Raw genomic sequence first — 27,893 nt, 5'->3', positions numbered from 1 at the left:
CTGATAGAACAGTACTCTTTCGGAGGATGATGTCAGATGTGTATATCTGAATAGGTGGATGCTTCTGCGTAAATGATACCTCGGCACCAGCTAGTAGATCTATTACTTTTTGATTTCAAGTATATCAATTATTGTGTCATATCCTGTACAAAGAGGAATGTTATGATATCTGCCAGGTATTATATAAAATTAGTTGACAAGTAATGTCGACCTTGACCTTCGATCTCTCGTGGATGCGTCAACTTTTGCTAGACTGCTCCCGGTCATATTGAATCACCTTCCAAGTTGGCCAGACCTGTAAGAAGACAGCGCCTACCATCATACACCCCGCAAAGATCTGAGCATGCAAGAATTCAGCAGTCTCAAGATTGACCAACGCACCCGCAATGGGAGTGCCAGCAAGCGACCCGAAAGAGGATATACCCCACATCATGCCCAAACGCGTCCCCAAAAAGCTGACATCCGGACAGAAGATCGGATGTGAGACAATAGAAGTCGGCGCCGTGACCAGTACACCACTGAGAGCTCCCCAGTAGCACGCCCAAACAATAAATCCAGCTGAATCGGTAGCCGCGATCCAAGTAAACATAGCGAGGGCTGATGCTGCGACAGACAAAATGAGGATTCCCATGGGCTTGATATACGCGACAAGCAGATAAGGAACAACACGGCCGATGGCCGATGAGCCGTTGACAATAGCAACCATGTAAAAGCTGAGGTTGACAGTATGCACAACGGTGCGGGCATAAGAGGCGACATAGAAGATCGGGACGTAGAATGCAAGCATAACAAATGTGAGTGAAAGCGAGAACATCATGAATGAGGGTTCGCGGAAGGCTTTCCAGTCAATCAAATCTCTTGCGCGGGCTCTGTGGCCTGGTTGCCGACACAAGATCAGACAAGCCACAACGGCGAGGAGTAAAGAGATGAATCCGATGCAACGGACTGCCCATGGAAACCCAATCTTGGGTTCTAGTTGGCGGAACATGATGGGGAAAATGACAGCTCCCACGCTGGATCCAATCGATGCACAGCCGATGGCAATGGGGCGCCTTGTGGTGAAATTCGTGGAGATCACGACTAGCGCTGGGATGTAGGATATACCGCCTCCCATACCCACGCAGAATCCTTGTGCAAGCAATATCTGCTCATGTTAGAAGATGACCTGTGATGTGATGTTGCTAACGATGTAGACTTACCTGGTAATATGAAGTGGCAAGACTGGTCATCATCATTCCGAATACAGTCAAGAAACTTCCACATACAATTAGAGGACGCAGATATCCGGCATCAACTAATGGACCGGTAGCCAGACCGACCATGGGGATTAAAGTGGCCTGAACACTGCCAACCCATGAGATCGTCGACGGCGATTCATCAGAGAGAAGCTCTGTCTGATAGTACTCTTGAAAAGCGCCATAAGTTGTCAAAAGGCCCCTAAAACAACGATTAGATGGACAGAATCATATTTCGACCGCAGGAATATAACTAACCAAGAGTTTACAAAGACACAAAAGCCTGCAAGGACAGTTAACCATGCGTTTAGGCCCCCATTGACTGTTTTTGCGGGGAGTCCAAGTTCTGTTTCATGTTCACTGTCGGGCGCCAAGTTGCTGGGCGTTCTGGGTTGGGCGCCATCAGTTCTGGTCTTCTCCTTCGACTCCATTTCGGTGATTGTTTGCCATTTCAAAAGATCAAGTCAATTATAAAAACGAGAGACCTTTTCTTTACGACACTCCACAGTGGAGAAAGCTGGGGTTTCCATTAGTCACGGCCCTCTTCGGCACCTCAGTTACCGAGCTCTGCCGATTCGATTGGGTCAGAGCCCTGGAGACTAGACTAGGATGCTTGTTCGCTCTCGTCCAGTGCGGATTCTCCAAATTGGGGACGTGCCAGTCTCCGGGGAGATTCCGTTTTTCCTTTGGGCTTCCCTGCCTCGGCACGTGGCCCACCGTTTCCGGAAATCTATATCAACCTATCTACATCGACGGAGCAGCTATTTCTACATGCTACATTCTCTTGAAACTGCGCATGTGAATTTCAATCCTACGTGCATTCGTCCGTTACAAATATTGTGTCCTCGGAGAATTTATTGGCTGCATGCTCCCATTCAACGCCAATTGACGTGCCCCGGAACCAATCACATTATCTCGGAATTAGGACAACGGCATACTATTTACCACGCTATATATGAGCAATAGAGATCAGAAATGGGCTTATCTATTTGGACTTGTTCGAAAGCGTCACATTTGACCAATGATTTTACAAGACCATACTGGTCATTCCACTATACAACAATATCTCGTTCCAATATACTAGCTTGTCACCGTCGCTCTTGCCGCCACTTTGTGACCATACTCCCGGAATGCTTGGGGCTGCCAACTTCACTCGATGTTTCAAGCCAACACTGGACATTTGAGTTGCCTTTGAATCTGCATCCGATTACCTCGATGGCCATAGTGAAGGCTGGGAAAAAGGCCGTGTTATGATCAGTACAGGTTCAAGTCAATTCGGTGCTTCTAATTGCTGACAGTTGTATGACGGCCTTCATATAGCTCTTTGGAACGGGAGTTCTCCTATGAGGAGCACCAACAGAAGCATTTGGGGCGTTTCATAACTGTATTGCGCTGATGACTTCGAAAGATAAAGATGGGTCGGTGATATATAACGATATATCATCATCTGGTGTGAAAACTGCGAGTAAATAATGGTTGTATTAACTGCAAAGTAACAGCACGAGCCAAAAGGTATACGAGAAGCAGAAGCATAGAGATCGCAAAGTGAAGACAGCGTGCGCCATGTAGTCAATATGTGATATGTAGTATTGCAAAACTTTTGCATCTGAGCAGCCTGAGCCACAATCAAGGGTTCAGACGGGCGGGATATCAAATTGCAAGTGAAAGAAACGGGAGTCTTTTAATATCGTGAAATGCAGAAAGAAAAATCGTTAAAAGCCAGCGTAAACAAAAACAATTACAAAGCGAGCCAGACCAATAATAGTGTTCGTTACTCGTCATCATCGAACTGGTCCGCCCAAGTTCCAGTGATGGGTGAGAACGTGGAATCCAACTTGTCCATCGTTGCTGGTGACTTCGCTGGAGCAGGGACAGATTCGGTCTCGACTTTGGTCACTGCCTTCAGCTTGGTCTCCGATTCAGAGTTGGCTTTTACCTCGGCCTTCTTAGGTCTTTCGGGTAAAGCTGGGAAGGCATTTTTATCATCCAGACCTGGTGCAGCGGGACTCGGCGTTGCGTATATACTATCAGCCAGGCCCTTGCGGGGTTTCTCTCCTGTTGTGGCACGCGGAGATCCTCGTTCACGTCCACCTCGTCCACCTCGTCCACGACCCCGGTGGCTGCTGGGTTGTTCGGCAACATCTTCTGAACGGCTTTCTTCAAAGTCACGTCGCACGTGGCCAGATACGCCCCCATGCATACCTCGCCGGAATTGACTACCTCCGCCACGAGGATTATAATCTTCCTCGCGTTTTTGTGAGTCCCATTCACGTCCGGTCTGGGCTTTGAGCTTGCGTTGTCTATTCTTCTCGCGCTCATTATCCATCACGCGCCGGTGCGCAAGCTCTTCGCGCCGCTTCTTCGCGGCCTCCTGCTCACGCTCCATGAAAGAAGCCTGATCAGCTTCCGCGCGAGCATGCGCAGCTGCCTTCTTCACGGCATTCTCTTTCGCCGCAGCGATTCTTTTGGATAATTCTTCTTCGGTGAGTTTAGGCTAGGAGAAAACTGTCAGCATGCTGCTCTCTTTACATCAGGGAAACATGACTGGCCTACCTTTCTCAGACCACCAGTAGCACTTCGATCACCGCGAACAGCTGGCACACGCTGTGACTCAGCTCCATTCACTGCTTCCTCCCCATCACCATCCTCACCTGCGCCTGCCGGCTCCTTAGGCTCAGGCTTGTCAGGCTTCGCGCCTGCCTCGCGCGCATCAGCCACAGACGCAGTAGTGGATGTCTTCTTCCGCGACGAGCTTTCCGAGCGCTTTTGCTCCGAATCTCGTCCACCACGCCCTCCCTTCCCCCTTCGTCGGCCACGACCTCGTTCTCCGCCACGGCCCCGCTGCGGAGTCTCCCCGCGTTGAATCGGCTCGGCAGCTGACTTCTCGGGTAAACTTACTTCCTGCGGCTCTGGCTCTGGCTCAGCGGCAATGACCTTCGTCTGCGCCTGCTGCTGCTCTGCGGAGACGGGGATAATCTCGTCGTCGAATAGGTCGTCGGCGCCGCGAGTTTGCGCGAACTGATCCATCTCCGGGTCTGCCATTATGATTGGATGCAAGTTTGTTGTTGATGGGTCGAAAATGACAAAGGTGGCCTATAAACACGAGGCACGATGTTGTCGCGGGATTGACGCCGCTATATACGCGATCCGAGGGGTAGCTTGAATTGGGGGCCGTAAATGATGATCCGTGCGCCAGCTCGTAGGGGTGGTGATATATAGGAAGAGTTTCGAACTCCACAATAAATGATATACGGGATTGATATAAAAAATGAATAATTCAGCGGAATTATAGTGGTGGCACAGCTCAACTGATCTGCAACCCAGTCGGAGCCAGTCCGCTGGGCGGTCTACCCTTCTTGGCTGCGGAGGGTATTGTCCTGCCGGGGAACACCGCCCCTTTTCTGCCCACATGACGTCCCGTCAGTTGACGCTGCTCTGTGCATTCGCTGACTTCATGGGTTGGGTCGAGAGGATCGGAGGAGATATGACTTACATATTTCACGTTTGCCTTGTGGGTCTCCAGCAGGTCATTGTGAAAATGGGGGGAAATATATAAAGTCAGAGGAGATTCACGAGGTAGTTTATGTTTGATGTGTCTGACATTGCAAAATCTCTTGATCGTACCGTCGGAAAGTGTCTATAGCGGGTGGCGGGAACATCTAAATGCACGCCCAAGCATTCTCATCTTTGTAGTCCCCGGGGCCCGTGAAGACATTACGGCGTGGCCAACGGCAGTGTCTGCGCTCATATTCAATCTTCGAACCAGGGCCATTGGAAAATTTCGCACCCCGAACAGTATCTGGTGCCTTGCCATCCTCGACCCACTGTACCATGGCCATAAGAACATTGTCCTCTGGGTGAACTCCATTGTATGTATTGGTGCCATGCCCAATACCATTGGCGCCGTCGCCATCGCCGCAATGGCCCATGCCGCTGATTTGAAAGAAGCGATAGAACTCATCCAACTTTGAGGGAGGTAGCTTCATGGTGTTCGACACGTGGGAGTAGTACATCTTGGAGATCTCGGAGCTGATCTTTGGGTCCTGGAGGCCATGATAGTGTAGGACCTTACCACCGGCATTCTTGAAAGATGATATATCCCCTTCCCAGGTCTGGATGTTGTATGGGTTCTGAGCGAGAGCAACCGCGGCGTCTTGTATTGTGAAGCTTTCTCCGCTCCAAGACAAATCATTGTATACAACGTACCGGAACCAGTCTTGGCTGTATTGGAACGGTTTGCCATTGTATAAAGTAGTTGCCGTGAGAACTTCAGAGCCAGGTTGCATGCGTGGATATAGAATAGTGCCGTCGAGTCCATAGAATGGCGACAGCACTTGCTCCACAGTATTGACTTGGGCGCTAGTAAGGCAGCTTGTCTTGTTCGGCACACTGGGGTCACAAGTCAAGGATTCTAGGACAGGACGGCAGAGATCTGGGTCTTCGATGATTCCATCCTCGGCGCCATCGATGGCATCACACTGACGGAGGATTTCCTCATGGACAATCTTCCATTCAGCTGTCGACAGGAACGTTTCTGAAGACGGTGGACCGGTGATAGGGTAGAACCTTGCCCTCCATGAAGACAGGTTGACAAAGTTGATAGCCGGAGCACCAGCAACTACCCCGTCAAAGTCATTGGGATATTTCTGAATAGACTTCCAACCTTGGCGGCCACCAGTCGAACATCCGAGAAAATAGCTCTTCTTGAAACCCTGATCATAGAATTGCTTGGTGAGTTGCTTGCCCACAACCACTCCAGTGTGGAGAGCACGGTATGCGTAGTCTTTGATCACTTCGGGGTTATGGTAGAAAGCCTCTCCTGAGGTACCATTGTGTCCGTTGTTCGTGCCGACCGCGGCAAAGCCTAACTGTGCGGTATACGCGAGATCAAAGTATTGAATGCCTATGTCAAGATTAGTATTAAACTGTCATTTGAGATTCATCATTGGAACTCACACCCAGCAATACCGCCGTTTCCAGTGCTCAAGAAACGACTCTGGTACTCACGAGGAAACCAGGCCTCTAACGTGATCTCGCCACTGTTGGAAGTTGACACGGCCATGGCGACTCGGCACAGATCTACCGAGACCGCCTGGCTCAATCTACCACAGCTCGGGGGATTGCCAGCCAAAGACACATCGGTGCCTCCCTGCACAAACTCTACAAAGTTGACCTTGACATCAGGAATGTCAATTTGGGCACCAAACCCGGCACATTTGGATTGGAAGGCATCCTGGCTGGCCAGAGCAAGCGAGGCCAGAGCCACCAGAGGCAATCTCTTAAGTCGAGTCATATTGATGACACTGCTAGTATTGCACCAGTGTTAATTCATATACGATGACAAGCATCTGCAAACTAACCTGAGCAGCGGATCCGCGCCTTGATACCAGCCCCTAGTCTCCTAGTTGTCGTACTCGTGAACTTATTGGAATAGCAGGGGTGGAATTATTAAAACAGGGGCGGTGACATATAATACAAGCGAAATATGAAATGGCATTCTGGCCTTAGTAGACTGCTGTATGTAAGGATGCCCGGCGAAGAGGGAGAAACCTGGGGATCTCCACAATTGCGGAGAACAACCTTAGTTTAGCGCGTGGTAGCGACCATGACCATTTTCGATTTCGAACTTGTTTGTCCTTGTGTTTCAGGATGTACCGAGATGCTATTTCAAGGCGTTGCAACCCGGTTCAATAGCTGTGTCTTCACAAGGATGTGTACACACTCCCCATCCCACTTCCAAAACCTATCATCCCTACTGAATTTTCACTTGCACAGATGCGTATGGATATTGTTAATCAGCATAACTTAATTTTTCCTAGCTATGCATTTGAATTCACAAACCACGAGTCCGGAGTCATCTGGCTTTTCTTAGAAATAGATCCTTTGGTGTCACTGGGGAGCCAGCTTCACGCGATGTGGGAGGGCCAGGGTAGATTCAAACTGCAATGAATGACCCCATCAGCATCTTCCCATATGTAGCTCGGCTGTGTTGGCGAGACGATCAATTTCTAACCGCTAGTGTGTTTAGTATCAAGCAATACTCAGGCAGATAGTTAGGTGTGATATACATACCGCCCATGGAGCAACGTTTGCCTTAAAGCCCTCAGTCTCTCGAGTTGAATCGTAAGTTGCACCTCCATATCGTCAAGTTCCTCCTGGCAAGTGAAATATTCCTCCTCCCATTCGCATTTCTGGGCTCTCCACCTAGCTGCTTCGATGGAAACCATCTTCGCCTTCTCAGGAATTGGTGTGTCTTGTAGTGTGGCATCCATTCGAAGTGTCCAAGCCTCGAATCTCTCCGCGATGATGTCGATACTGTCGTTAAGAGCGCGCATTCTGGTGCGTAAATGAATCATTCTCTCAATTTGTGTCTCAATTTGCCCCATCATCGCATTTAGCTTCCGGATGGACAACCAATCCCAGAACTTGTTGAAGAAGTGCCGAACCCATGCTGCTACCCAGGGAATAATCGGCACAACGATAATTGGTGACAAAACGAGAAGAGTTAAGGTGTCCATGGACGAAAGAAAGTGGATGGTAGATGACGGATGATGGAGTGAGAGTGTTGGATTGGAAAAGATGAGAAAGAGATGGTTCGTTACTTTCTTGGGGTGTCCAAGATCCTCGCATTTCTCGACACTCCACACCTTTCTAACCTTTGACTTTGTTACGGAGCAAAGATCCCAGTGCTCTTGAAATTTCCATGAGCAGTTCACACCAAAATCTATGAGAAATTCTAGCCTCTCAGGTATGTTATTTTAGATTATTGCCCGTGTCACTCGAATGATAGAATGAAAGGATTATAAATTGATCTAATCGGTGTGTGCTAACCCGAAATATGCCACTGAGAGATATCCAAACGACTCACTTTGCTCCTCCTATAGTCAAATCTACCTACCTGACTGACCCTATCACTTACTGCGAATGATATCGGCAGCCCGTTCAGCCACGGCATACACCGTTGTAATAGGGTTCGCATTCGTGATAAGCGGGAAGATACTTGCGTCCACAATCCGCAAGTTCTTCGTCCCATATACCTTCAAATCTTGATCTACTACTCCCCCTGCTTCCTGGGGGAGCATCGCGGCAGTGCCGCATCCATGGTGGCAAGACGATGCGGTTTCCTCTCGCAGTTGTGTCTTTATCGTTTCTAGATCCGTCAAGGCTGTACTGGGCTGAAGGAATTCCTGCAGAGCTGGATCTTTCGTCAAATGGTGCAAGGTCTGCACATGACGAGCCAGGATCTCTATATCCAGATCATGACTGAAATACTGTCCGTCAATGGTGGACATATCATTTGGGTCCGCCGATTTGATGTGACAATGCCCTCGTGAAAATGGGAAACTCGCGATAACGCCCAGAATAACCATGTTCCCCGGTATTACCGCCATAAGAAAGACCGCTGATGCCTCATCACGGCTGTGCAAGAGTGACCGAATGACCCAGTCGGATGGACTCGTGGGCTTGGGACCTCCCCAGAAGAGGTTCGTTTGCTCTTCAGGGTCAAGACGTGCAAATGCCACACCTTTGACTCCGGGTGATATTCCATCAATATCAGGGTGAGTCTTGAGGGGTACTGTGACCATGCTCGTCAGATGGTTCTGAAGGTTCTCGCCCACCGCGGGTTGATCAATTAATGGTTTAATACCGAGGTGATCTAGTCTGTCTGCGCCGCCGATCCCTGACAGCTCTAATAGCTTCGGCGTATTGAAGGCACCTGCCGCTAGGATAACTTCCTTGGTTGCCTGGATCTTCATGGTCGCACCATAACGTTCAAACTCCGCCCCAGTTGCGACAAGAGTATCTGAGCTGGAGGAAAAGATAATGCGATGGACTGTCGCACTAGTGATTATAATCACGTTGGCGCGTTGGGCTGCCAGTCTGCCATACTCGCTGTCTCCACTGCTGTGATGTCCTGAAACTGGGTTTATGGTAGCCATATAATCTCGAGTGCCAATTGTCCTGTTCTCTGGAAAAGCGTCGATGCTATGCTCGTATCCCTGGGCTCGGAATGCTTCTTTCCATGCGTTTGCAAGGGGAAAGCTTTTCTCGTCGTTCAAGGCAGGAAATACAACTTCAATTGGCCCGTGAGAAGAATAGTTTTCTCTCTCGCCTGTGGAACTATCCGACTGTGGCAGATTCAGAGTATGGGACTTGCGAAGATAAGGTCGTAAAGACTGCCAGTTCCATCTCGGGTTTCCCAGTTGCGCCCAAGCATCGATTCCGGCCGGCGACGGGGGAGTATAAGCCATTCCATTGATGGCCGAGGAACCACCAAGAACCCTGCCCGCTGGATGATCGAGTTCTCGGTCGTTGAAGCCATACTTGAACAGCATCAAGGTGAGCTAAACCTCTAGCTAGATTGAACCACAGAGCTAACGAACCTGCGGGGCTATTTTTAGTTTCCAGTCTAGCTCCGATCCGATCAATGAGCTCCAGGCTCCGGGGTTTTGGACTCGAGGATCAGTGGAAGCATCAGGGCCGGTCTCCAGAACAACAACATGAGTCTTTGGATCCTCTGAAAGACGGCATGCAACCACCAATCCGGCTGTTCCCCCGCCAATAATGAGAAATTTGGTTGTAAATGGCATAGTCTGGGGTGCCATTATCAAACAAGTTGCTTATAGCACAATATTTTTCGGATGGTTAGTTGGGAAGTAGGTTTCTGTTTATCTTACAGGGAGGCCGTCCGAACACCCCCACGGCCTGCAAGGGTTGAAGTATGACAGCAAATTAAATGTCTAGGGCTGCTAAGAGGGCCATGCTAGTCAAGCTGTCACCATCACTTTCTTTGTTTCTTCAATATACAAGGTTGACAGAGTATGTGCCAAGTGCCGGATTAGGACTAGATGTAAACACACAGACTCGGGATCTGGGCCCGTCTCCACATCTCCGCACTCGCCGCCTTCCCGAGTCGCCGAGCACGTCATTGCCAATCTCGTCGGAGAAATTTTGTTTCAGTTTTGAACGATACATGTTACACCATGGCTATAGACGAGTCTACCGGAGAGCCCGTATCTGAGCAGACGCCTCTCCTTCGGGACGCGCCAGACGGCGATGCCAACGAGACCACCCCGCTCCCTCAGGAACCTAGCACCAAGGAGCTGATTTGGATTCTGGGAAGCATCTGGGTCGGTGTCTTCCTGGCTGCCCTCGGTATGAATGTCGATTATTGGGTCTTCAGTAGAATAAATATTAACACGGTTTGATTGCAGATACAACAATCGTCGCGACACTCTCTGCGCCCATCTCTTCGTCTTTCAATTCATTCTCGCTGCTTTCTTGGCTTGCTACCTCTTATTTAATCTCCAATGCTGCCTGCCAACCCCTCAGCGGCCGTTTAACCGATATCTACTCCCGTCGTTGGGGACTTGTCTTTTCCAACATCTTCTTTGCTATTGGCAATCTGATCTGCGGTCTGGCAAGAGCCCAATGGGTAATCATTCTTGGTCGCGTCGTGGCTGGTGTCGGAGGAGGCGGTCTTACCGCAATCTCCACTTTCGTCACTTCGGATCTGATTCCTCTCCGTAAGCGAGGCATCTGGCAGGGCATTGGAAACATCTGCTATGGTGCAGGCATGGGACTTGGGGGTGTGTTTGGCGGGTGGATCAACGATACTCTGGGATGGAGATGGGCGTTCTTGCTCCAGGTTCCATTCCTGGTTGTCTCGTGCATTCTGGTTGCAGTGAAAGTCAATATCCCTGTGAAAGAATCCGATACCGCTCGTATCAAGCGCGTTGACTTCCTGGGCGCCATCACCCTCGTTTTGACACTGGTGACATTGTTGCTTGGCCTCAACACTGGCGGAAACCAAGTGCCTTGGACCCATCCGCTGGTGGTGGGATCGCTGGTAGCATCTGCTATTTTCCTGGGTCTGTTCATCTACGTGGAAGCTCGAGTTGCTTCCGAGCCCGTTATTCCTGTGCGCCTGCTGCTGGATCGCACCGTGGCAGCTGCTTGCTTGACCAATTGGTTCACAACGATGGCCGTTTTCGGCATGCTTTTCTATTTGCCAGTTTTCTTCCAGGTGCAGGGATTTTCCGCAACTGCGGCGGGTGCACGGCTCATCCCGCAGGCTATCGGCACCTCGATTGGCTCTTTGGGGTCGGGCATCATCATGCGTGCTAGCGGTCGGTATACCTTTCTCAGTTATGTTGTCATGGCGCTGCAAGTTCTCTCCGCTGCCCTCATCTGCACTTTAAATCTCCACACGCCTGTTGGGCTACCGTTCTTCTATTTCTTCTTGGGCGGTGCAGCCTACGGCAGTATGCTGACCATCACCTTGGTGGCACTCATTTCTGCTGTAGATCACCAGCACCATGCAGTTGTGACTTCGGCTTCGTACGCGTTCCGCAGCACTGGAAGCACTCTTGGTATCACGGTGGCTTCGGCTGTCTTCCAGAACACCCTGAACCTTGGGCTTTGGTCTCGATTTGGTGGGCGCGATGACGCCAAGGAGGTGATAGGACGTCTTCGTGATAGCTTAGACGAAATTTGGAAGGTTCCCGCAGACTGGACACCTGGAGTGCTTGATGCATACATGGACTCCCTTCGGGCGGTGTTTGTGACATTGTTGGGCCTTACTGTGTTGGGCGCATTGGCGAGTCTCGCTATGAGAGAGCACAAGCTACACAACAACCTGGCCAGACGATAGAGAGAGCAGTTCGTCGGGCATCAGTAGAAGAAAAGTACCAATATCCACTATATACATACATAGACTGTGTACACATCCCAAAGTACCTGGTATAGCAACCTTGGCTGCTATGGGTGTTAATGATTCAGACTAGAACAAGCCTTCTTTGAACCATTCGGTCTCGAGCCTTGTAGATGACCAGAAGAATACAAAATTTTAAGAAGTGCAAAGAGTAGATGCTACAAAGGGGATGACTTCAGACATTGATCACTCCCGGGTGAAAGCAGAACTACCCAGCAACTCATTAATCTAATCTTTTTGTGCACGGCCGCCTTCAACCTCCAAACACCCTCGAATCAACAATTCCGTCGACTATCATTGGTGAATTTTTCCTCCCAAAATCTCGGCGTTTTCTCGCATTTCGCTCATCAGGACGGGAGTGGCAAAGACGTGGCGAGACAACGCAACTGCCTCACCGCTCGAGAGACCGGTTGATCGTCGCTGTACATCAAAACGCCAGTCTCAAATGGAATTCCGTGTTGCATGATCATATTTTGATCGGACCATCCGTCTGATCTATGCTCTGTTAATTTTCATAGCACGGAGAAAGAGGCATTGATCTCCTTTTTTTTTCATCGCACCTCGACTCTAGCGACCCTAACCTATACCAGGATTCCCCGAGATTTCTTTCATTCGACATTCGACTGCTTTGTCTCCACCCAGGAACACAACGGCTTGCCGAAATTTTTTTTTTCAAGTTATTTTGGCATGGCAGTGGAATTTCGCCCTGATAATTCAACTATTATAACAAGCAATAGCACTGCAAAGGGGCCGTGGTCAAGTGAGATGGAGGTGGATGGCGACTGCGAGGAAACAGTGATCGGAATCCAAGAAGATCATCGGCGATGCGCCGACAAAGCAGTGCAAGATGTGAAATCATCACATCCTCGGCGCCGCCGATTGCTTTTGTCGACCGATAGTGCTTTCGCCGACATTATTCTTCCTTCCCTCGTTCAGAACCCCTACATCGAACTGCGACTAATCACCGACGAACCCTCCGCTTTGCTCACGGGCACGAACAAAATCCCGCATTACATGGATACAGTCGACAGCCAAACCTTCGATAAGAAAACCGGCGCGCGAAAATGGCTCAAGGCGAAGACAGTGGAGCTGTGTGAATGGGCGGACATGCTGTTGGTAGCGCCTATCGATGCGGGGGCTTTGGGGGCGATGTTAGCTGGCTTGACGAATACATTGACGTTGGCACTCCTTCGCGGCTGGGTCTCGAAAAAACCTGTAGTCCTCATTCCAGGAATGACTGTGTCGGAATGGGATCATCCCCTCAGTACCCGGCAACTTGATGAGATCAGCCGTTATTGGCCGTGGATTCGCATTGTCAAGCCCGTGCTCTGGAAGTCAAATGGGCCCGAAGAACTGACCATACTACCGTGGGACGGCCTCAAGGAATTACATACAACATTGGAGAAGACATTAATAGTGCCGCCATGGGAAACGACCTTGTCGACCAGGGCGAACCCCCATGGCACCGCGGTCCCGTCTAAGACTGCATCGAAATCCATTTACCCATCATCGACATCTGGAAATGCCAGTGGGTCCACACCGCAAACGAAACAAGGGAATGCAGATTATTTACCACTTGAAATATGGCTGAACGTCTTCGAGGATCAACTGGGAGACTGGGAAACAGCGAAAGCCGTCGGTATTCCGACACATCTTCCTGTCCCTCAAGAATGGCAGAGCCATCTACTCAAAATGTCCACCCCAGCTTCACTCGAATACACTATCTTGCGAGGATCCTTCGCCGCAATAAAAAACACACATAGAGGCACTACCTCGATGGAAACCCCTCTCCGACCTCGCCTGCCACCTCATTGTCAAATTCTCTCGCACCGACATCCTTTCCTATCTTACAGAAAACCACCTGGATCTCCTCTGGACAACCTCTCGACTCACAAACATTCCATACCGGGCATCTGCAATCTACGGCAACCCGAACGTTCTGACATGGTGGCGCGATGCGCCAGCTCTGCCGAACAAAGAATACATGGCGGACGCCATGGACGGCGCCTCTCGAGCCGGGCTCATCGATGTACTAGATTGGTGGCTCCACTCGGGCCTCCCACTACGATACAGCGAGCGAGCCCTCGAAGCCGCTAGCGCCGAAGGCCGAGTCGCCGTGCTAGAGTGGTGGAAAACCGCCTCCGAGAATGCCCCACTACACAAACCTCTACCCCTCAAAGTCGGCAAGTCTGTTCTGCTAGCCGCCCAATCGGGCCGCACCGCATCCCTCGCTTGGTGGGATGCATCGGGGATCCCTTACAGTCATGCCGAGAACGTGGCTCGGATCGCTAGCACACATGGTCATGTGCACGTCCTTGAATTCTGGTATAAACTTAAAGGACCGAAGATGATCTTCGATAACCAGGTCCTAGTGGGCCCCACGAAAAATGGCCACGACCATGTCCTACAGTGGTGGAAATCCTGCGGTATGCGCGTCGAGTTCAAAACCTGTGACATCGAAGAAGCGCTTGAGGATGCGGATCCCTCATCAGGCGCCGAAGGCCGCGTTCGGCGGTGGTGGCAGCGGAATGGGCTTAACCTTGGTGTCGGCACCAGTGAATGGATGAGATCGAAGGTTCTTTGAAAGTTCGCATCACTGCATAGTTTCGGGGTTTGACCTTTTTTGGCGTCTTGGAAAGGGACTTTGGAATGCATCCATACTTTGTTGTTCCTGCGGTTGCGCTTTGTTATTCTCCTTTCATATCACGACTCCAGATGATCACGACCCATAATACCCATTTGAATATTTGCCATACTGTCACTTACATTGTGTGGAGCTTCGATTTTGGTTCTGGAGCTCTGCTGGGACATATCTTTTTTGGATTTAATTCGACTTGAATCTATTCTTTTTACAACTTGTTTGAGGAACCAATCGGATTGGAATATTCCTCGTTGTAGTTCTCTGTAGATTTGCCACATAATGTATGGTGGGCCCAAAGCCAGACGTCGAGCCTACCTTATGTACCTACCTACCTGGTATACATAGTCAACCGCGGATCCCGAGTGAGAAAGCGAATTAGGTATAACCGATTCTCAGAGCCGCTGTCTGTATGTAGCATATCAGATGATGTTCTATATGTAAAAAGCATGGCCCACTAAGTGCAATAGTCAGATCTATTGTTTTCTGCAGTCGCGTCGCTATACTCGGCTATGAGCCGCATGATTTTGCTGAGTCAAGCCTCAGCTCGGGGAGTCGGGGTCCACCCGTCGTTGGCGATCCAACAACATCCAACCCAGTACCTTGCCAATTCAAGTTCAACCACATGTAATGCTGGCGCGCCGAGTGCTGCGGCACGCGCTGCCTAGGTCAGGTCCAAGAGCGACATCGTTCATGAGACAGCTATCCCAGAGCTTTTATTACAAAATTGTCCCATCGAATGGTATCAATGGCAGCCACAACATCACAAGAAAAAGAAAGAGTGTCACCCAGAATGTACAACACAGTCTGCGATCACGAGGTCTCATGACGGACGCTATTCCGACCGTCGCGATACCGCCTCTTATGTTCATTGGGCTCCTACTCGGCCTGTGGACCTGGAAATGCTTCTGGATCATCGTCATGCAGAACAAGCTTCTCTACCTATCATGGCTGCCTCCATTCACACGATCTGAGGCCATTTCAGATTATGAAGCTGAGTGCCGGCCAGTGCGGTGGGAGGAAAAACAGATCCGTAGTCTGGATGGGACTAAACTGGCTCTCTGTGAAGGCCATATTCCCATTCATCACAAGGATAAGAAATCCTTATCGAACTCTGATGCTCGCAAACCAAATGATCAAGGGAAAATGCCCGCGAAACGGAAAAAGTCAGTTGTGATCTGTTACTTGCAAGGCAATGGGGGTCAACCCCTATGCGACTCCCTATACTTTCTCATATCTTGCGCGCAATTGCGGATACATCAAGGTCAACTTCATCTGCTGCAACTGACTCTGACGTCACTAAATATACTGTCGCGGCTCTATCATACCGTGGCTATTGGACATCTTCTGGTCGCGCCACACAATCTGGCATTGAAAAGGATGCTCAGGCGTTGTTGGCTTGGGTGTCAGAAACCTATGCGACACCAGAAACCGATCTTGAGATTGTGATATGGGGGCACAGCCTGGGTGCGGCTGTAGCAAGCTCAGCAGTAGCTACTTATCTTCCCCGCCAGCATCAGAGGCAAATGTCCTCTGACACAAGTAGTGAGAAGCCTCTGGCACCCATTTCCAAACTCATTCTGGAAGCACCAACGTCCAGCATTAAAGATATGCTCATCAGCCTGTATCCTCAAAAATGGCTTCCATATAGATATCTCTGGCCCTTCTCTTGGAATACCTGGGATATCAAATCAAGCATGCGACAAATGGCCACATGGATGAACCAGGCCAGCTCACAGTCGCCCAACGCTGAAGCCACCGGGTCAATACCTCGCTCGCTTCCCCCGATATTTCTTCTCTCTGCCGAAAAGGATGAAGTCATCCCATCATACGTACCTGAGCAATTGCACAAGCATGCGGACTCTCTAGGCTTAGAGATCGAGACGAAGAACGTCCTCGGCGCCATGCACATAGAGGCACCTCTTAAATTGGATGGCAGAAAAGCGATGGTGGAGTTCATCCTCAAAGGCACAACCATGCCCAAAACACAATACCCCCGAAATAACAGATAGATGAATGAATGTACACATAGTAGCCTACTCCCACTTTTCAACATGTGCATGGCAAGCCTCTGCATCCTTCACCAGCTCCGTCAACTTCAGTAGCCCCTTTGAAGCCTCAGACTCCGCAAAAGCCTTATGGTCCTTAACCGATTTCCACCCAGTGAAGAGAACAAACTCTTCATCCTCCCCCTCTTGATCAATGCGCCAACCACCGCAGTACGAGAACGGCGCCGTCTGTGCCCCCAAATCAGACTCTACAGCCTGGAAAGCAGCTTCAAACATGTCTTTCCTGCTTTTCTCGACAAAGAGCCTACCTACAACGAGAACAGGCGCATCCAGTGGGATTTGGGATGCAGATGGCTGCAGCATTTTGTCAGCTCGGCATTCTTATTATCAAACTCGCCGATGCTCGTGAGTATAATCCAACACCAAAGAAACGGAATAGCTCACATCAACACCCAAATGAATTACCCAGCTCACATCAAGACTGTCCTTCAACTGCGCAAGCAGTTTCTGGTTCGCCTCGGATGAAGTCCACTGTCCCCCGCCTGTATGTTTCTCGATAGACTCCCAGCCACCCAGTAGGTAAAATGAGGCCGGATCTTCGATTTGGTGTAGATAGGTTACCTGATAACCTGAGTACTCTGATTGTAACTTCTGGGCTTGTAGGAGAGTGCTTTTCGTAGACGGTGAGGGGTCTTGAGTCTTAAGGCGGAGGAGTGCGAGTTCGGTTACGGCCATTGTGTCTTATGTTTGGATGTTTGGGGACTTAGTTCGAGGCAATGAATTATGTTCTATTTTATTCCGAATCGCGCAGTGGCGGGTGTTTTCTCATATTATGTTTGCGATTACTCTGGTTTACCTACGGTCCGACTTCATTAGGCCGCTGCCGGACGCGTCTCACCCCCAGCGCCATTTTTATGATTGGTCATTTGCTCCCAAGGTTATATGTGCTTCATGCACACGGAGAATCGCTCGCATGGTTGCTCTCTAGGGTGGTTGTGCTTTACTTTTAATCTTGCTAGAAGCTTAAGTATTCTCTTTTGGAGTACGGGAGGAATATATCTTGGAGCATCAGCAGGATCTAGGACAAATCATAAGAATAGCTATGCATAGGACTGCCCGTGGAAGAATACATAAACATACACACCAATGATCAAAGAGGACATTCATTTTCAGTAACACGATGGCCAGTGGCCTTGGGTATACCGATCAAGCAAAGTAGCAGACAATGTATCAAAGGAACCTAAATCGCAAACAGCAAGAGCAAATCACGTCCAAATTTCGGTATTGTAACCAAATGATTCAGACCTCTTTCCTGTAAGCTGTTAGTGGTTTGGGATACTTTAAAGAGGAAGAATGACTTACCAAGTATGTCCAATCTTCTCAATGCCAGGGGTCTTGATAGCGTTTCTGTCGCCGAAGGGGTTATCATCATCCTCCTCTTCACTCTCAGTCTCACTGTCACTCTCAAAGATTGGGCGCGTGTGTTGCGATGAAGATGCAAGAGGCAGACCATCAGGGCGGCTCGGCCGTGGCGGCTTGGATGAATTGATATTAAGTCCAGCAATCCCATCACTCACGCCACTGTCTTGTAGACCAAGGCCATGTCGTTGCTTCCAACTGTGTTCCAAAATATCATCCTCACTATCACTGTCATAGTCCACGCTCTTATCGAGCACCTCGAATGCCATCAGCGCATCCACCAGCTCCTCATTTGCATGAATGAGACCGCCTAGGAACTCTTCCGTTTCGATATACTGAATGAATCGAAGAATTCCATGCCGAAGATCTTTGCATGTTTCGAACCGGCTGATGCATTCGGCATCCTCACTCACCCGGTGCGTCTCACGATTGACGAGTTTCAGGGCATTCAACAAGTTCGTGCTGGCCACAGATGAGGCAGCGAGTGTCTGCAAGATCTCTGGTCGCTCTTTTTCAATATCAAACCTCCTGCTGCTAATTGACAGTTTCTTATCTTTCTTGACCTTTTTGGACTTGGTCTTTTGTTTCGGGCTGGTCAGCACAGTGGATGGCCCAGTACCCGCCGAGACCGAGACGACATGACCCATTGGGGGCTCGTTTGAGTTCAGATTCGAGCCCTCTCGCAGAACCTTGGCTTTCGCCTGCGTCGCAGGCTGCTTTCGCTTGGGCACTTGCTTGTATAGCGCGGTAACTTTCGCCATACCAGGAGTGTCCTTATAAGTAGCTGCCCATTGTCCGAAAATCTGTTTGCATTTTTGTTTCACGAGCGGATCTGAAACAGAATCAGTAGCTGCGATGCGCAGACGTTCGAGCAATGCTTCATCGGCGAAATCGCGCAAGAAGCGTTCTCCAGCATTTTGCACCAAGAAGTCGAGAATAGTAAGCGCGCGTAGTTGTCGGTGGAGATTGCCATATTTTCTGGACCTGTCAGTTTTTGCTGCAGCCTTTTGATAGGCCTCTGGACTCACAGCTTCTTGCGAAGAGCCCGACTTGCTTCTGTTGGGCCACTGGCTTGAATGCGAACTACCTCCACTAGATCGACAATACCGCTGGAATCTTCCACCTCATATTGTTCGCTCGTAAGGACTTCGATTTGTACGGTCACAGCCGAATACGGCTTCTATATAAGGCCACATCAATTAGCGCTGGATAATATGTATAGTCTCCACCCAACGACTTACGGAGGATTGAAACATGATGGCCTAGTAAAAAAAGTATACCCTCTACAGCAGGGGGATGCTTGATTTGGGTAGGAACAGGTCAGGGGAATCCCAAATTGTTGCTCTTATTGAACAGCCCGCAGTCACCCCGCGTTGCAATGTCGGTATAAAGATAACCCCGCACGGCTTTGTTTACACAAAGGTTTCGCAGGGCGTGGGTTTGTATGGGGTATCGGCGGTGATAGGAATGGGGACGATTCGCTAAAAACAATGCCAAACAGGAATTAACAGCCTGAAACACGACACAAAGAACCTAGGCAACTTTTGGGATACCTTCACGTGGTGTTGGTGACGTCGGATGTCCCAGGGGGACTTAGCGCCCGTTAGTCTGATCAGCCTAGGGAAGGGTGGCAGAGCATGTATCCAGGGGAACCCAATGTACTCCACAGGGTATAAATATTGCAAAACGGCCTTATTTCAGGGGAAAGGAGAGACGAAACAAGGCCGAGACAGTTTAAGCTTATCGGCTCGTGACTCTCCCGGCCCAATGGGGATTAGTGCGGGGCTCCGGGCCTGAGGCCGAATATCGGAGAGAGGTCACCGAAGACGTAAGGGAATCAACACAGCATCGAGAAAGTGCCTGAGAGTAGTCAATTCGAGTTACAGTTTTGGTCAATTGATCTCGAATGACGCAAAAGTCCACATACCAGTCAGGCTCATCTCCATGGTCTAATATATTACGCGTACTGACCCGTTTCGTGATCTGCTCCACCCTCATTCTGGCTGTCAGTGTGGCTCTCAAGTCCCGCTCTCGTCTCTCCCTCCTCCTCCCCCACCTCTCCTCCAACCATAAAACAATCATGTCTTATCAACAGGAACGCTACATTGCCGAGTTGGCTGTCCAGCGGGCATGTCTTCTGACCCAGAAGGTCTTCTTCGAGAAGGCCAAGGGCACTGTTTCCAAGGATGACAAGTCTCCCGTCACCATTGGCGACTTCGGCGCTCAGGCCTTGATCATCTCGGCCATCCGCAAGAACTTCCCCAATGATGAGATCGTCGCCGAGGAGGAGGCTAGCACTCTGCGTGAGGACAAGGACCTTAGCGCTGAGATCTGGCGCTTGGTTAAGGACATCAAGTTGGACGATGAGGAGAGCGATGACATTCTGGGTGGACCTTTGGCAAGTGAGCAGAGTATGCTGGACATCATTGATAGCGGCAACAGTGCTGGTGGTGCCAAGGGCCGCATCTGGGCTCTTGATCCCATCGACGGCACCAAGGGATTCCTTCGTGGTGGACAGTACGCCGTGTGCCTCGGCCTGATGGTCGACGGCGATGTCAAGGTCGGTGCTATCGGCACTCCCAACCTTCCCGTCGATGATGCTGCCACCCTCGACGCTAGCATCGGTGCCCAACAGGCTGCTACTGCCGGCAATGGCGTCTTGTTCTCCGCTGTCCAAGGAGAAGGTGCCACCAGCCGTCCTCTGGCTAGCGGTACTCTTGCTACCAGCAAGCCCATCTCCATGCGTCCCGTCGCTAAGATCTCAGACGCTGTCTTCTGTGAGGGTGTTGAGGCTGCACACTCTGCCCAGGGTGACAATGCCGCCGTTGCACAGCTTCTTGGAATCACCGCCCCCAGTGTGCGATTGGACTCGCAGGCTAAGTACTGCTCCATTGCCCGTGGTGCTGGTGATGTCTACCTGCGCCTCCCCGTCAAGAAGGACTACCAAGAGAAGATCTGGGATCACGCTGCTGGTGACCTGATTGTGCGCGAGGCTGGTGGCCAGGTGACCGACATCTACGGCAACCGATTGGACTTCAGCAAGGGCCGGACCTTGGCTGTCAACAAGGGTGTCGTGGCTGCTCCCAAGGCCCACCAGGACCAGGTTATTGCTGCCGTCAAGAACGTTTTGAAGCTGTAATGGATTCTATATCTGTCTTAATTTCGCCATCTCGTGCACTGCACTGGATGTCCCGGGGAGCAGAATCAGTCCGAAGTAGATTTGTGATACCATCGCTTGTCAGAGGAATAAAAAAATACATATGTGACGATAAGAGTACAAGACACGGAACCAAACAAAAAATGTCCCGCGTAACTGGAAAAGAAATGCGCCTCCCGTCTATTTGATCTTCTTCGCCTTGAGCTTGATGGTCTCTCCGTTGACGAAGATACCCTTGCCCTTGTAGGGCTCGGGGCGTCTCCAGTCTCTGATCTCGGCTGCAAATTGGGTCACAATCCGCTTGTCGACACCCTCCAGCAGAATTCTGGTGGGCTGGGGAGTGCTAGCCTGGATGCCTTGGGGAATACCCAATTCGATAGGGTGGGAAAAGCCGACCTTGAGGGAGACAAACTTCTGGCCGGGGTAGGTGGGTTCGACGGTAGTCGCCTTGTCCTCGATGGTGGCCCTGTAACCGACACCAACCATACTCAAGATACAAACATGACCTTCCGAGACGCCGAGGATGTGGTTCTGCAGGAGCGCACGGATGGTTCCTAAAAAGAAAAGCAAATGTTAGACAACAATGGATTATCGCGCAGACTTGACAGCCATAGAAGAGAAATGACAGGAGAACATACCCCACATAGCACGCTGGTGAGGGACCGACTGATCCAAGACCGACAATGTAGCCTTCTGGGCTTCCTCGTCCCGAGTGACGGTGACGAACGAGGGGATGTTCAGGGTCATCTCGCCTATGAACCAGATCAGTTAGCATCCATCCGCCGGTGCCATATTTTGGTAACCACACATACCCTTGGGGCCCTTAATCTCGGCGGCAAACTTAGGGATATCCTTTCCGCGTGTCCGGCTGAGAGTCTTAGGAAGGTCGACGAGCTTGAATGACACCTCCGGGGGGATGGAGATCGAGGCACCTCCGACTCGGGACTGCGCCGGGGATGTGGTCGAGAAGCATTGTGTGCGTGGGGAGAATGCGGGCGCGAGGAAAATGGGTAGGGAACCGCGCTGGAAGGGCTCGCGGAGAAGCTGGCGGGCGCAGCGTTGGGGTATGGAGCACGACATGATGATTGCGTGTGTTGAGTCGGATGCTGTGTTGCGGACTTTCGATTTTGTCCCAGATGAGTTACCTCGATGGGGTTTAGCGTGCACGTGATGATCTATATCATTCTTTTTTTTTTTTTTTTTCTTTTTTTGGGAGTAGATTCTTCTCCTATTTGATTGGAATCGGATGATTGTAATGAATCGTATCATAATGATCAAGATATATGGACAGCGTCTATTATCTTACGGCAGCTGTCGGTTGATGGTGCTGCTATGAAATGTCTTTCCGAGCCGTCTCCTCTTACATTCCAAACATATCTGAACAACTATGATAGTTATTGAGTTGAAAAATAATTGACATAGGGAATCTGGCAAACAGCTATGTGTTAAGTGCAAAATTCGAATAATCAGAGAAAAGTAAACCAAGAAATGTTGGGTTTGACTCAAACAACTTGGACATCAAGTCTCACTTTCGAGATCATCTCCCATCTGTTTCTTTCCATCTTATACAATCCATCTCATGATATTTCCGATACAGCTTCATCTCTACCATATAGCTCAATGATCGATAGCTATCCAGGGCTTTTCCAAAGCCACATTCATGAACCAGACCAGCCAGACCAAGTACACGATGAGGGCAGTCAATAGCTTTCAGGTGCTTCCATATATTCTCCTGGCACTTGCACACGTCAGCCAAGCAAGTATCTCCCATAAAGGTAATATAGTTCTGCTAACATATCTCAATCTACTCCGCTGACTTAAGAAGGTGATGTGCCAGTCCCTGCCCCCAAACTACCGGGCATCGACGCGATTTCTTTCCTCGGTTCCCGAACGCACGACCAAGACAGCATATTCAATGAAGCCGTCAAGATCCTGGACTCAATGGGATCTTCACCTTCATGTAATCGAATCGCAGCAACACGACTGGTAACTTCGTGTCAAACATTCAGCGATAGCCACGATGGCATGCAGACAGACAGCCCAGAGACTCTTGACCTTCTTCGATCCGTTTATGCAGCACGTCTAGCATTATGTGAGATTGACGGTGCTGGCACCTCAATCCCTTCCACATGTCTTCCTGTCACCGTATCACCACCTCCGCAGAAGAACCGATTTGGCTTTGTGACTCGGCACAGAGGCTCTGACACTGCATCAGATGAAGTTCGGAGGGAGCTATTGGAGCAATGTCTCAGGACGCTCGAGTCACGGCCTCAGTGGTGGACCTCATATAGCAATAGTCGACAGAATGCCCTTGTGATCTGCCACGCCTCGCGAATGGAGATGGAAAAGGAGGAACTCCTCAACCTGCATCGATCCATCTCCAAGAGCAGTCTGAAGCTAAACAATGGACTCCAGGAGGCTTTGCAAGATGCAGCCGCACAGTCGGCACAGCAACAAGCATTTATGCAAGCCGTTCAGTCGCTGCAAGAGAAAATCGTAACCGACATGGAAGCGACGGACTCGGTTTTCAAGCGAACGTTCGGCAAATTTCTGAGAGAAATCGAAACCGGAATCCGATCTCTCCAGGACTCTATCTCTACGGCACTTTCAAATGTGCAGATCGGAACAAGCGTCCTTGAAAAGGTATGGCTTGAACATGTGAGTCGGGCTTATAACATTTCTAACGCGGAGTAGGATATTCAGAATGCATCGACCCAAGTAGGAGCTCTTCAGCAAGCTCTACAAAACGCGCATCAAGACGCAATGGCTAGGAGCCAGGAGACATTGCTAGTTCAACAAACAAATGCTGTCGCTCAGAAAGATCTCGTATCTTCTTTACACATGTCGCTCGAGTCGCTTCTCGAGTCAGATATGGACAGAATGTACAGAGGCATGCAGAAGTTTGATGCTGCCATGGTGTGTCACATTTGCTGCCCCTTTTGATATGTAATTCAAGGCTGACTATTTGCAGGAATGGCTGACCAGCCGAATGAACATGATTCTTGAGCAGGAAATCAGAATTACAGAGGTAAGAGAGCATTTTACAGCTATTGATTCTCTTGCTGACATTTCCAGCGACTTCAAACTATGGAAAGCTTCATGCAACAATCCGAATCAAGAGCAAATGAGCTTCAAAGGGCCCAGGATCAACAAACGGAAGCTCTTTCTGCACAGTCGCGGGCGCAGGAGGCCATTAAATTCCACGCGCAGGTGTCGCAAGCTTTGCTGGGCAAGGCTAGCGTTGCTGCTTCCAATTTACAATCCACCATCGAAGATGCAGCATTCAAGTTCAAAAGTGGGCCGGGGTTCGGTATTGGCGGATTCTCTCCGTGGTCTCTCTGCGCTATTCTTCTCATGGCTATCGCAGCCCAGAACCTCAGGATTGCAATTGCTTTGATCTTTCTCATTCTAGGTATGTGCAAGCCTCACAATCAGAGGTCCCCTGAAACCAATGTGCTGACTTCGGGAAATTAGGGCATTCGGTTGCTCTCGCCATCTTTAAATTCGTTTAGTTATACTCCACGCCTGAGCATTAATTTGCGAACCAGTTATCTTGGATACCCGGTCCTACCTCATTTCTTTTCATTTCATCTTATTTAATTTTCTATCTCTACGTGCCCCGGGGCCATGTTATATCCTTACGCCATATATGGTTAGGTACAATATCCACTACAATTAGATCTGCAGCAATAGACCAATTTAGTTTTCTTGCCAATTACTCCAAGGGCCCCGTGAATCTCCCTTCCGCGCTATAGGTATGACCACTTTGAAACACTTACTAATAGCTATAAGGGTGTTTCAAAATCAAAATAAAATGAGTGTCGCAAATTAGCGCCAGCACAGCCACGATAGCTGTCAAGGCCAAGCTAAGCTGCGGAATTGGACCCAGTTATATCGCAAACAGCCAATAACAGCCCGTGTTCTACGCATTCACGACTAGCATACGAGAAGGTAATTTGAAAGGAAAAAAAACTAAAAAGGGAAAGTCGAAAAGCCATAGATGGTGTGTCACGTGGGAGTAAATAGATCGACTGCGCGCTTCTCCTTTTCGTTTCGCAACGCGCTGCTTGTCGCATCTCAGTTCGCATTCTCTAGCAACTGCTTATTCCAATCTCAATCCCTTTAATCAATATGCCTGGTGTTCGTAAGTGACCCTACTAACTGCTATACTTCTAGCTCAACATATAGTCCTCGTTGGACCACTCGCCAATCACAGCACTAACATTCCCTAGCACCTAACGCTTTTGCGCAAGTCAAGAAGGGCTTCAAGCGCTTCTTCAGCAGCCGCAAGAAGGCAGCTAAGAAGACCGAGGCCCCTGCTGAAGCTCCTGCGACCAATGCTGCTACCACTGCACCTGTAGCAGGTGCTGCAGGTGCAGCGGCCGCTGCGACACCCGCCGCCCCCGCTGCCCCTCAACCCGGTACGCCCCTCTCTACCAGAGTTGATATAGAGTTGATATATCAGAATTTCCATCGTCTTGTTTTTGGCCGTCAACTGATCCATTGATTTACTATAGATACCACCATCGCACCCGAATCTGCTGAGGTAAAGGAGACGAAGCCCGCGGAGCCTGTCGCCTCCCCGGAGATGAGCGCTACAGCTGGCCCTGTCGAAACCCATTTAGAGGCTGCGCCTGCTCCCGCTGCTGAAGCTGCGCCTGCTGCTAAGCCTGAGGAGGCTGCCGCTCAGCCTGTGGAGCCCGTTGCTCAGACTGAAGCCCCTGCTGCTGCACCTGAGGCCCCTGGTACTCAGACTGAGGAGCCCGCCGCTAAGCCTGAGGAACCTGCTGCCAAGACTGGTATGTCTTTTCTCGCAACAAAGTAAAAGATGATGCTAACAAGGCTATCAGATGCGCTCGCTAAGTAGAATTATCATTCTCAACCCAGCTTGCGAGAATCAGATGTGAGTTTGCGGATCTGATCCCACTCGCGAGTCTTTTGTTTGGCCGCTCAATGTTTTTTTTTTTTTTTTCATACCCTCGGCGTTGTATATTATTCATTGTTTCACGAAGCGATGCATTGCATGCTTTTCTTCTTCTTTCTGTGTCGACCTTTGGTCAGGCCATTCAATACCATTCAAAGCTCTTTTCATTCACTCCCTCAACTTCGAGAAGTAGGAAAACGGCCGTGTTGTAGTTCGGTATTTCATGTCAATACAGGTCTTATTAGTGACGATGGATCGGGAAGACATTACTCCTGTGGGTATCACATTGGAATTGTATCATGTTCCTAGATAGATTCATTCCTCGCCTCCCGAGGAAGCACCCTCATCAGCATCAGCCGGTAGATCCTCAACACTAACGCCCGCCGCTGCAGCCTTTTGCTCCCTGGCTTTCTGTCTGCGCTTGAGTTTCCTCTCGCGGTTCTTGCGAGTGCGCTTCTCCGCTTCGGACACCTTAGCGGCCTCTGCCGCTGCAGTCCGCTTGCGCAACTGCACCCGGCGCTTCTTACCTGGCTTCTTGCGTGTAAGTGGACTCTTCGATAGAGGTACGCCTTCTACTACGTATACAGGAAGACTGTTGGGTGCACGGGGGCGTTTTGGTCTGGTGTCGCTTTAAATGAATGACGCGCCAGGGCAGATGGCAACCGGGCTATATGCTATGTTAGTGGCAGGGGTCCCAGCCAAATAAGTAAGACACGAGAAACGATATACTCACCCAGACTAGTGACTGTGCCCATGTCATCATGTGCTGTCCACTGACAGCCATGTCCTCAAATTGTTTCTTCTTTTCCGCTATCTGACTTGATTCCTCCGCTGTGGGCTCTCCGCGACTGGTGCCCTGGAGAGAAGGTGTAGAGAAGTAATAATCCCATCCGCGCGAGGCTTTCACAAATCGTCCCTCTGTGCTATCTCCAGATCCCGGTGTGGGTGAGTGTAGCCGAATTCTCAGTTTTTGTGTAGCTGCGGCGGGCTTTGACTCTGCGTCGTTCGCATTTGTATCATTTTCGGACTTCTCTTTGGCTTGTTCTGTTGATTTGGCGGGGGCACTGAACAGCCGGAATTCGAATTCTTGTTCCTCATCCTCGTTCTCCGCAGAGGGATCATTGTCTTGACTGGTGGGTTCTGGTGCGGTATCCAATTGATCGAGATTGAGTAATTTTCCTAGACGGGCGTATGCGGCCTGGGCGGCGGCGTCATCTGGTGCGGGTGATGGTGTTCGGGAGGATGTCGGAGAATGGATCTCATCGCGGCGGATGCTGTGTAGGCCAGTTTAGCTACCAGATCGAGAAGACTTCAGTGAATTGTTTTAATACATACCGCTTAGCATTAGGTAGATCGAACATTGTGTGTGGTGTGGGGAGAGAACCAGATCCAAGAGCCAATTTCAAGAAAAACGGTGTTTCCACGGCTGCGGCCACGGCCTGATGACATGGCACGGGCCCTTCAACGTATAGCGGCCACCTGTGACTTAACCCCCCAGCCTCAACTCCCGACTTCTCGAAGTCCTTTTGACTACAGTGTGACTCTCGCAATACTGCGCCATTTGTTTCATTTCATATCTGTTTTCTGCATACTCCACACTCTTTAATCTCCGATAATCCCTCACCCGTTGTTCCACCCCAGCATATTCACCTCGACCATTGGGGTGATTAATGCCTCGTGCCCATCGCATAGCGCAAACGTGCAGCCCGAAACATCCTCGATCCTGATATCCGATCCCAATCCCAATACATAAATGGGTATCTGTGCCTCTTGCCTCGGCGGGAATCGCCACGAGTC

At 50.0% G+C, this 27,893-nt stretch overlaps 14 protein-coding genes across 14 annotated transcripts; 6 read left to right on the top strand and 8 right to left on the bottom strand.

Moving 5' to 3' along the window:
* Nucleotides 1–238: 238 nt before the first annotated feature.
* On the bottom strand, nt 239–1,666 carry N7457_007991 (putative MFS monocarboxylate transporter; the record flags this gene model as incomplete). Its single annotated transcript, XM_057179034.1, has 3 exons — nt 239–1,144; nt 1,200–1,437; nt 1,494–1,666. 3 exons carry the CDS (start codon nt 1,664–1,666, stop codon nt 239–241), a joined length of 1,317 nt encoding a protein of 438 aa, XP_057027420.1.
* A 1,340-nt stretch (nt 1,667–3,006) lies between these two features.
* N7457_007990 (uncharacterized protein) lies at nt 3,007–4,277 on the bottom strand (the record flags this gene model as incomplete). The annotated part of the gene is made up of 2 exons (XM_057179033.1): nt 3,007–3,729; nt 3,789–4,277. The coding sequence occupies 2 exons, from the start codon at nt 4,275–4,277 to the stop codon at nt 3,007–3,009; spliced, it is 1,212 nt and encodes a 403-aa protein (XP_057027419.1).
* Nucleotides 4,278–4,894: 617 nt separating this feature from the next.
* On the bottom strand, nt 4,895–7,570 carry faeB-2 (putative feruloyl esterase; the record flags this gene model as incomplete). Its single annotated transcript, XM_057179032.1, has 3 exons — nt 4,895–6,138; nt 6,192–6,538; nt 7,308–7,570. 3 exons carry the CDS (start codon nt 7,568–7,570, stop codon nt 4,895–4,897), a joined length of 1,854 nt encoding a protein of 617 aa, XP_057027418.1.
* A 576-nt stretch (nt 7,571–8,146) lies between these two features.
* N7457_007988 (GMC family oxidoreductase) lies at nt 8,147–9,571 on the bottom strand (the record flags this gene model as incomplete). Its single annotated transcript, XM_057179031.1, has 1 exon — nt 8,147–9,571. The coding sequence occupies one exon, from the start codon at nt 9,569–9,571 to the stop codon at nt 8,147–8,149; it is 1,425 nt and encodes a 474-aa protein (XP_057027417.1).
* Nucleotides 9,572–10,219: 648 nt separating this feature from the next.
* On the top strand, nt 10,220–11,889 carry N7457_007987 (uncharacterized protein; the record flags this gene model as incomplete). Its single annotated transcript, XM_057179030.1, has 2 exons — nt 10,220–10,391; nt 10,451–11,889. 2 exons carry the CDS (start codon nt 10,220–10,222, stop codon nt 11,887–11,889), a joined length of 1,611 nt encoding a protein of 536 aa, XP_057027416.1.
* A 747-nt stretch (nt 11,890–12,636) lies between these two features.
* N7457_007986 (uncharacterized protein) lies at nt 12,637–14,533 on the top strand (the record flags this gene model as incomplete). The annotated part of the gene is made up of 2 exons (XM_057179029.1): nt 12,637–13,588; nt 13,803–14,533. The coding sequence occupies 2 exons, from the start codon at nt 12,637–12,639 to the stop codon at nt 14,531–14,533; spliced, it is 1,683 nt and encodes a 560-aa protein (XP_057027415.1).
* An 879-nt stretch (nt 14,534–15,412) lies between these two features.
* Nucleotides 15,413–16,599, top strand: N7457_007985 (uncharacterized protein; the record flags this gene model as incomplete). Its single annotated transcript, XM_057179028.1, has 2 exons — nt 15,413–15,753; nt 15,852–16,599. The coding sequence occupies 2 exons, from the start codon at nt 15,413–15,415 to the stop codon at nt 16,597–16,599; spliced, it is 1,089 nt and encodes a 362-aa protein (XP_057027414.1).
* A 24-nt stretch (nt 16,600–16,623) lies between these two features.
* On the bottom strand, nt 16,624–17,331 carry N7457_007984 (uncharacterized protein; the record flags this gene model as incomplete). Its single annotated transcript, XM_057179027.1, has 2 exons — nt 16,624–16,950; nt 17,041–17,331. 2 exons carry the CDS (start codon nt 17,329–17,331, stop codon nt 16,624–16,626), a joined length of 618 nt encoding a protein of 205 aa, XP_057027413.1.
* A 623-nt stretch (nt 17,332–17,954) lies between these two features.
* On the bottom strand, nt 17,955–19,271 carry N7457_007983 (LSB5 family protein; the record flags this gene model as incomplete). Its single annotated transcript, XM_057179026.1, has 3 exons — nt 17,955–18,993; nt 19,044–19,195; nt 19,257–19,271. 3 exons carry the CDS (start codon nt 19,269–19,271, stop codon nt 17,955–17,957), a joined length of 1,206 nt encoding a protein of 401 aa, XP_057027412.1.
* A 650-nt stretch (nt 19,272–19,921) lies between these two features.
* On the top strand, nt 19,922–21,154 carry N7457_007982 (3'(2'),5'-bisphosphate nucleotidase; the record flags this gene model as incomplete). Its single annotated transcript, XM_057179025.1, has 1 exon — nt 19,922–21,154. One exon carries the CDS (start codon nt 19,922–19,924, stop codon nt 21,152–21,154), a length of 1,233 nt encoding a protein of 410 aa, XP_057027411.1.
* A 198-nt stretch (nt 21,155–21,352) lies between these two features.
* N7457_007981 (mitochondrial 54S ribosomal protein uL6m) lies at nt 21,353–22,252 on the bottom strand (the record flags this gene model as incomplete). The annotated part of the gene is made up of 3 exons (XM_057179024.1): nt 21,353–21,726; nt 21,811–21,924; nt 21,985–22,252. 3 exons carry the CDS (start codon nt 22,250–22,252, stop codon nt 21,353–21,355), a joined length of 756 nt encoding a protein of 251 aa, XP_057027410.1.
* Nucleotides 22,253–22,862: 610 nt separating this feature from the next.
* N7457_007980 (uncharacterized protein) lies at nt 22,863–24,684 on the top strand (the record flags this gene model as incomplete). The annotated part of the gene is made up of 6 exons (XM_057179023.1): nt 22,863–22,947; nt 22,998–23,815; nt 23,867–24,088; nt 24,144–24,200; nt 24,248–24,584; nt 24,647–24,684. The coding sequence occupies 6 exons, from the start codon at nt 22,863–22,865 to the stop codon at nt 24,682–24,684; spliced, it is 1,557 nt and encodes a 518-aa protein (XP_057027409.1).
* A 619-nt stretch (nt 24,685–25,303) lies between these two features.
* On the top strand, nt 25,304–26,039 carry N7457_007979 (uncharacterized protein; the record flags this gene model as incomplete). The annotated part of the gene is made up of 4 exons (XM_057179022.1): nt 25,304–25,316; nt 25,405–25,593; nt 25,690–25,971; nt 26,023–26,039. 4 exons carry the CDS (start codon nt 25,304–25,306, stop codon nt 26,037–26,039), a joined length of 501 nt encoding a protein of 166 aa, XP_057027408.1.
* A 372-nt stretch (nt 26,040–26,411) lies between these two features.
* Nucleotides 26,412–27,457, bottom strand: N7457_007978 (DUF2011 domain-containing protein; the record flags this gene model as incomplete). Its single annotated transcript, XM_057179021.1, has 4 exons — nt 26,412–26,623; nt 26,682–26,763; nt 26,830–27,370; nt 27,432–27,457. The coding sequence occupies 4 exons, from the start codon at nt 27,455–27,457 to the stop codon at nt 26,412–26,414; spliced, it is 861 nt and encodes a 286-aa protein (XP_057027407.1).
* Nucleotides 27,458–27,893: the final 436 nt, after the last annotated feature.

Source organism: Penicillium paradoxum (assembly GCF_028828445.1).
Source record: "Penicillium paradoxum strain IBT 22861 chromosome Unknown utg000007l_segment0_segment0, whole genome shotgun sequence".
Classification (NCBI taxonomy): Eukaryota; Fungi; Ascomycota; class Eurotiomycetes; order Eurotiales; family Aspergillaceae; genus Penicillium; species Penicillium paradoxum.
The sequence above is the reverse complement of the archived record's forward strand: the minus strand, read 5'-3'. Positions and strand labels throughout refer to the sequence as shown.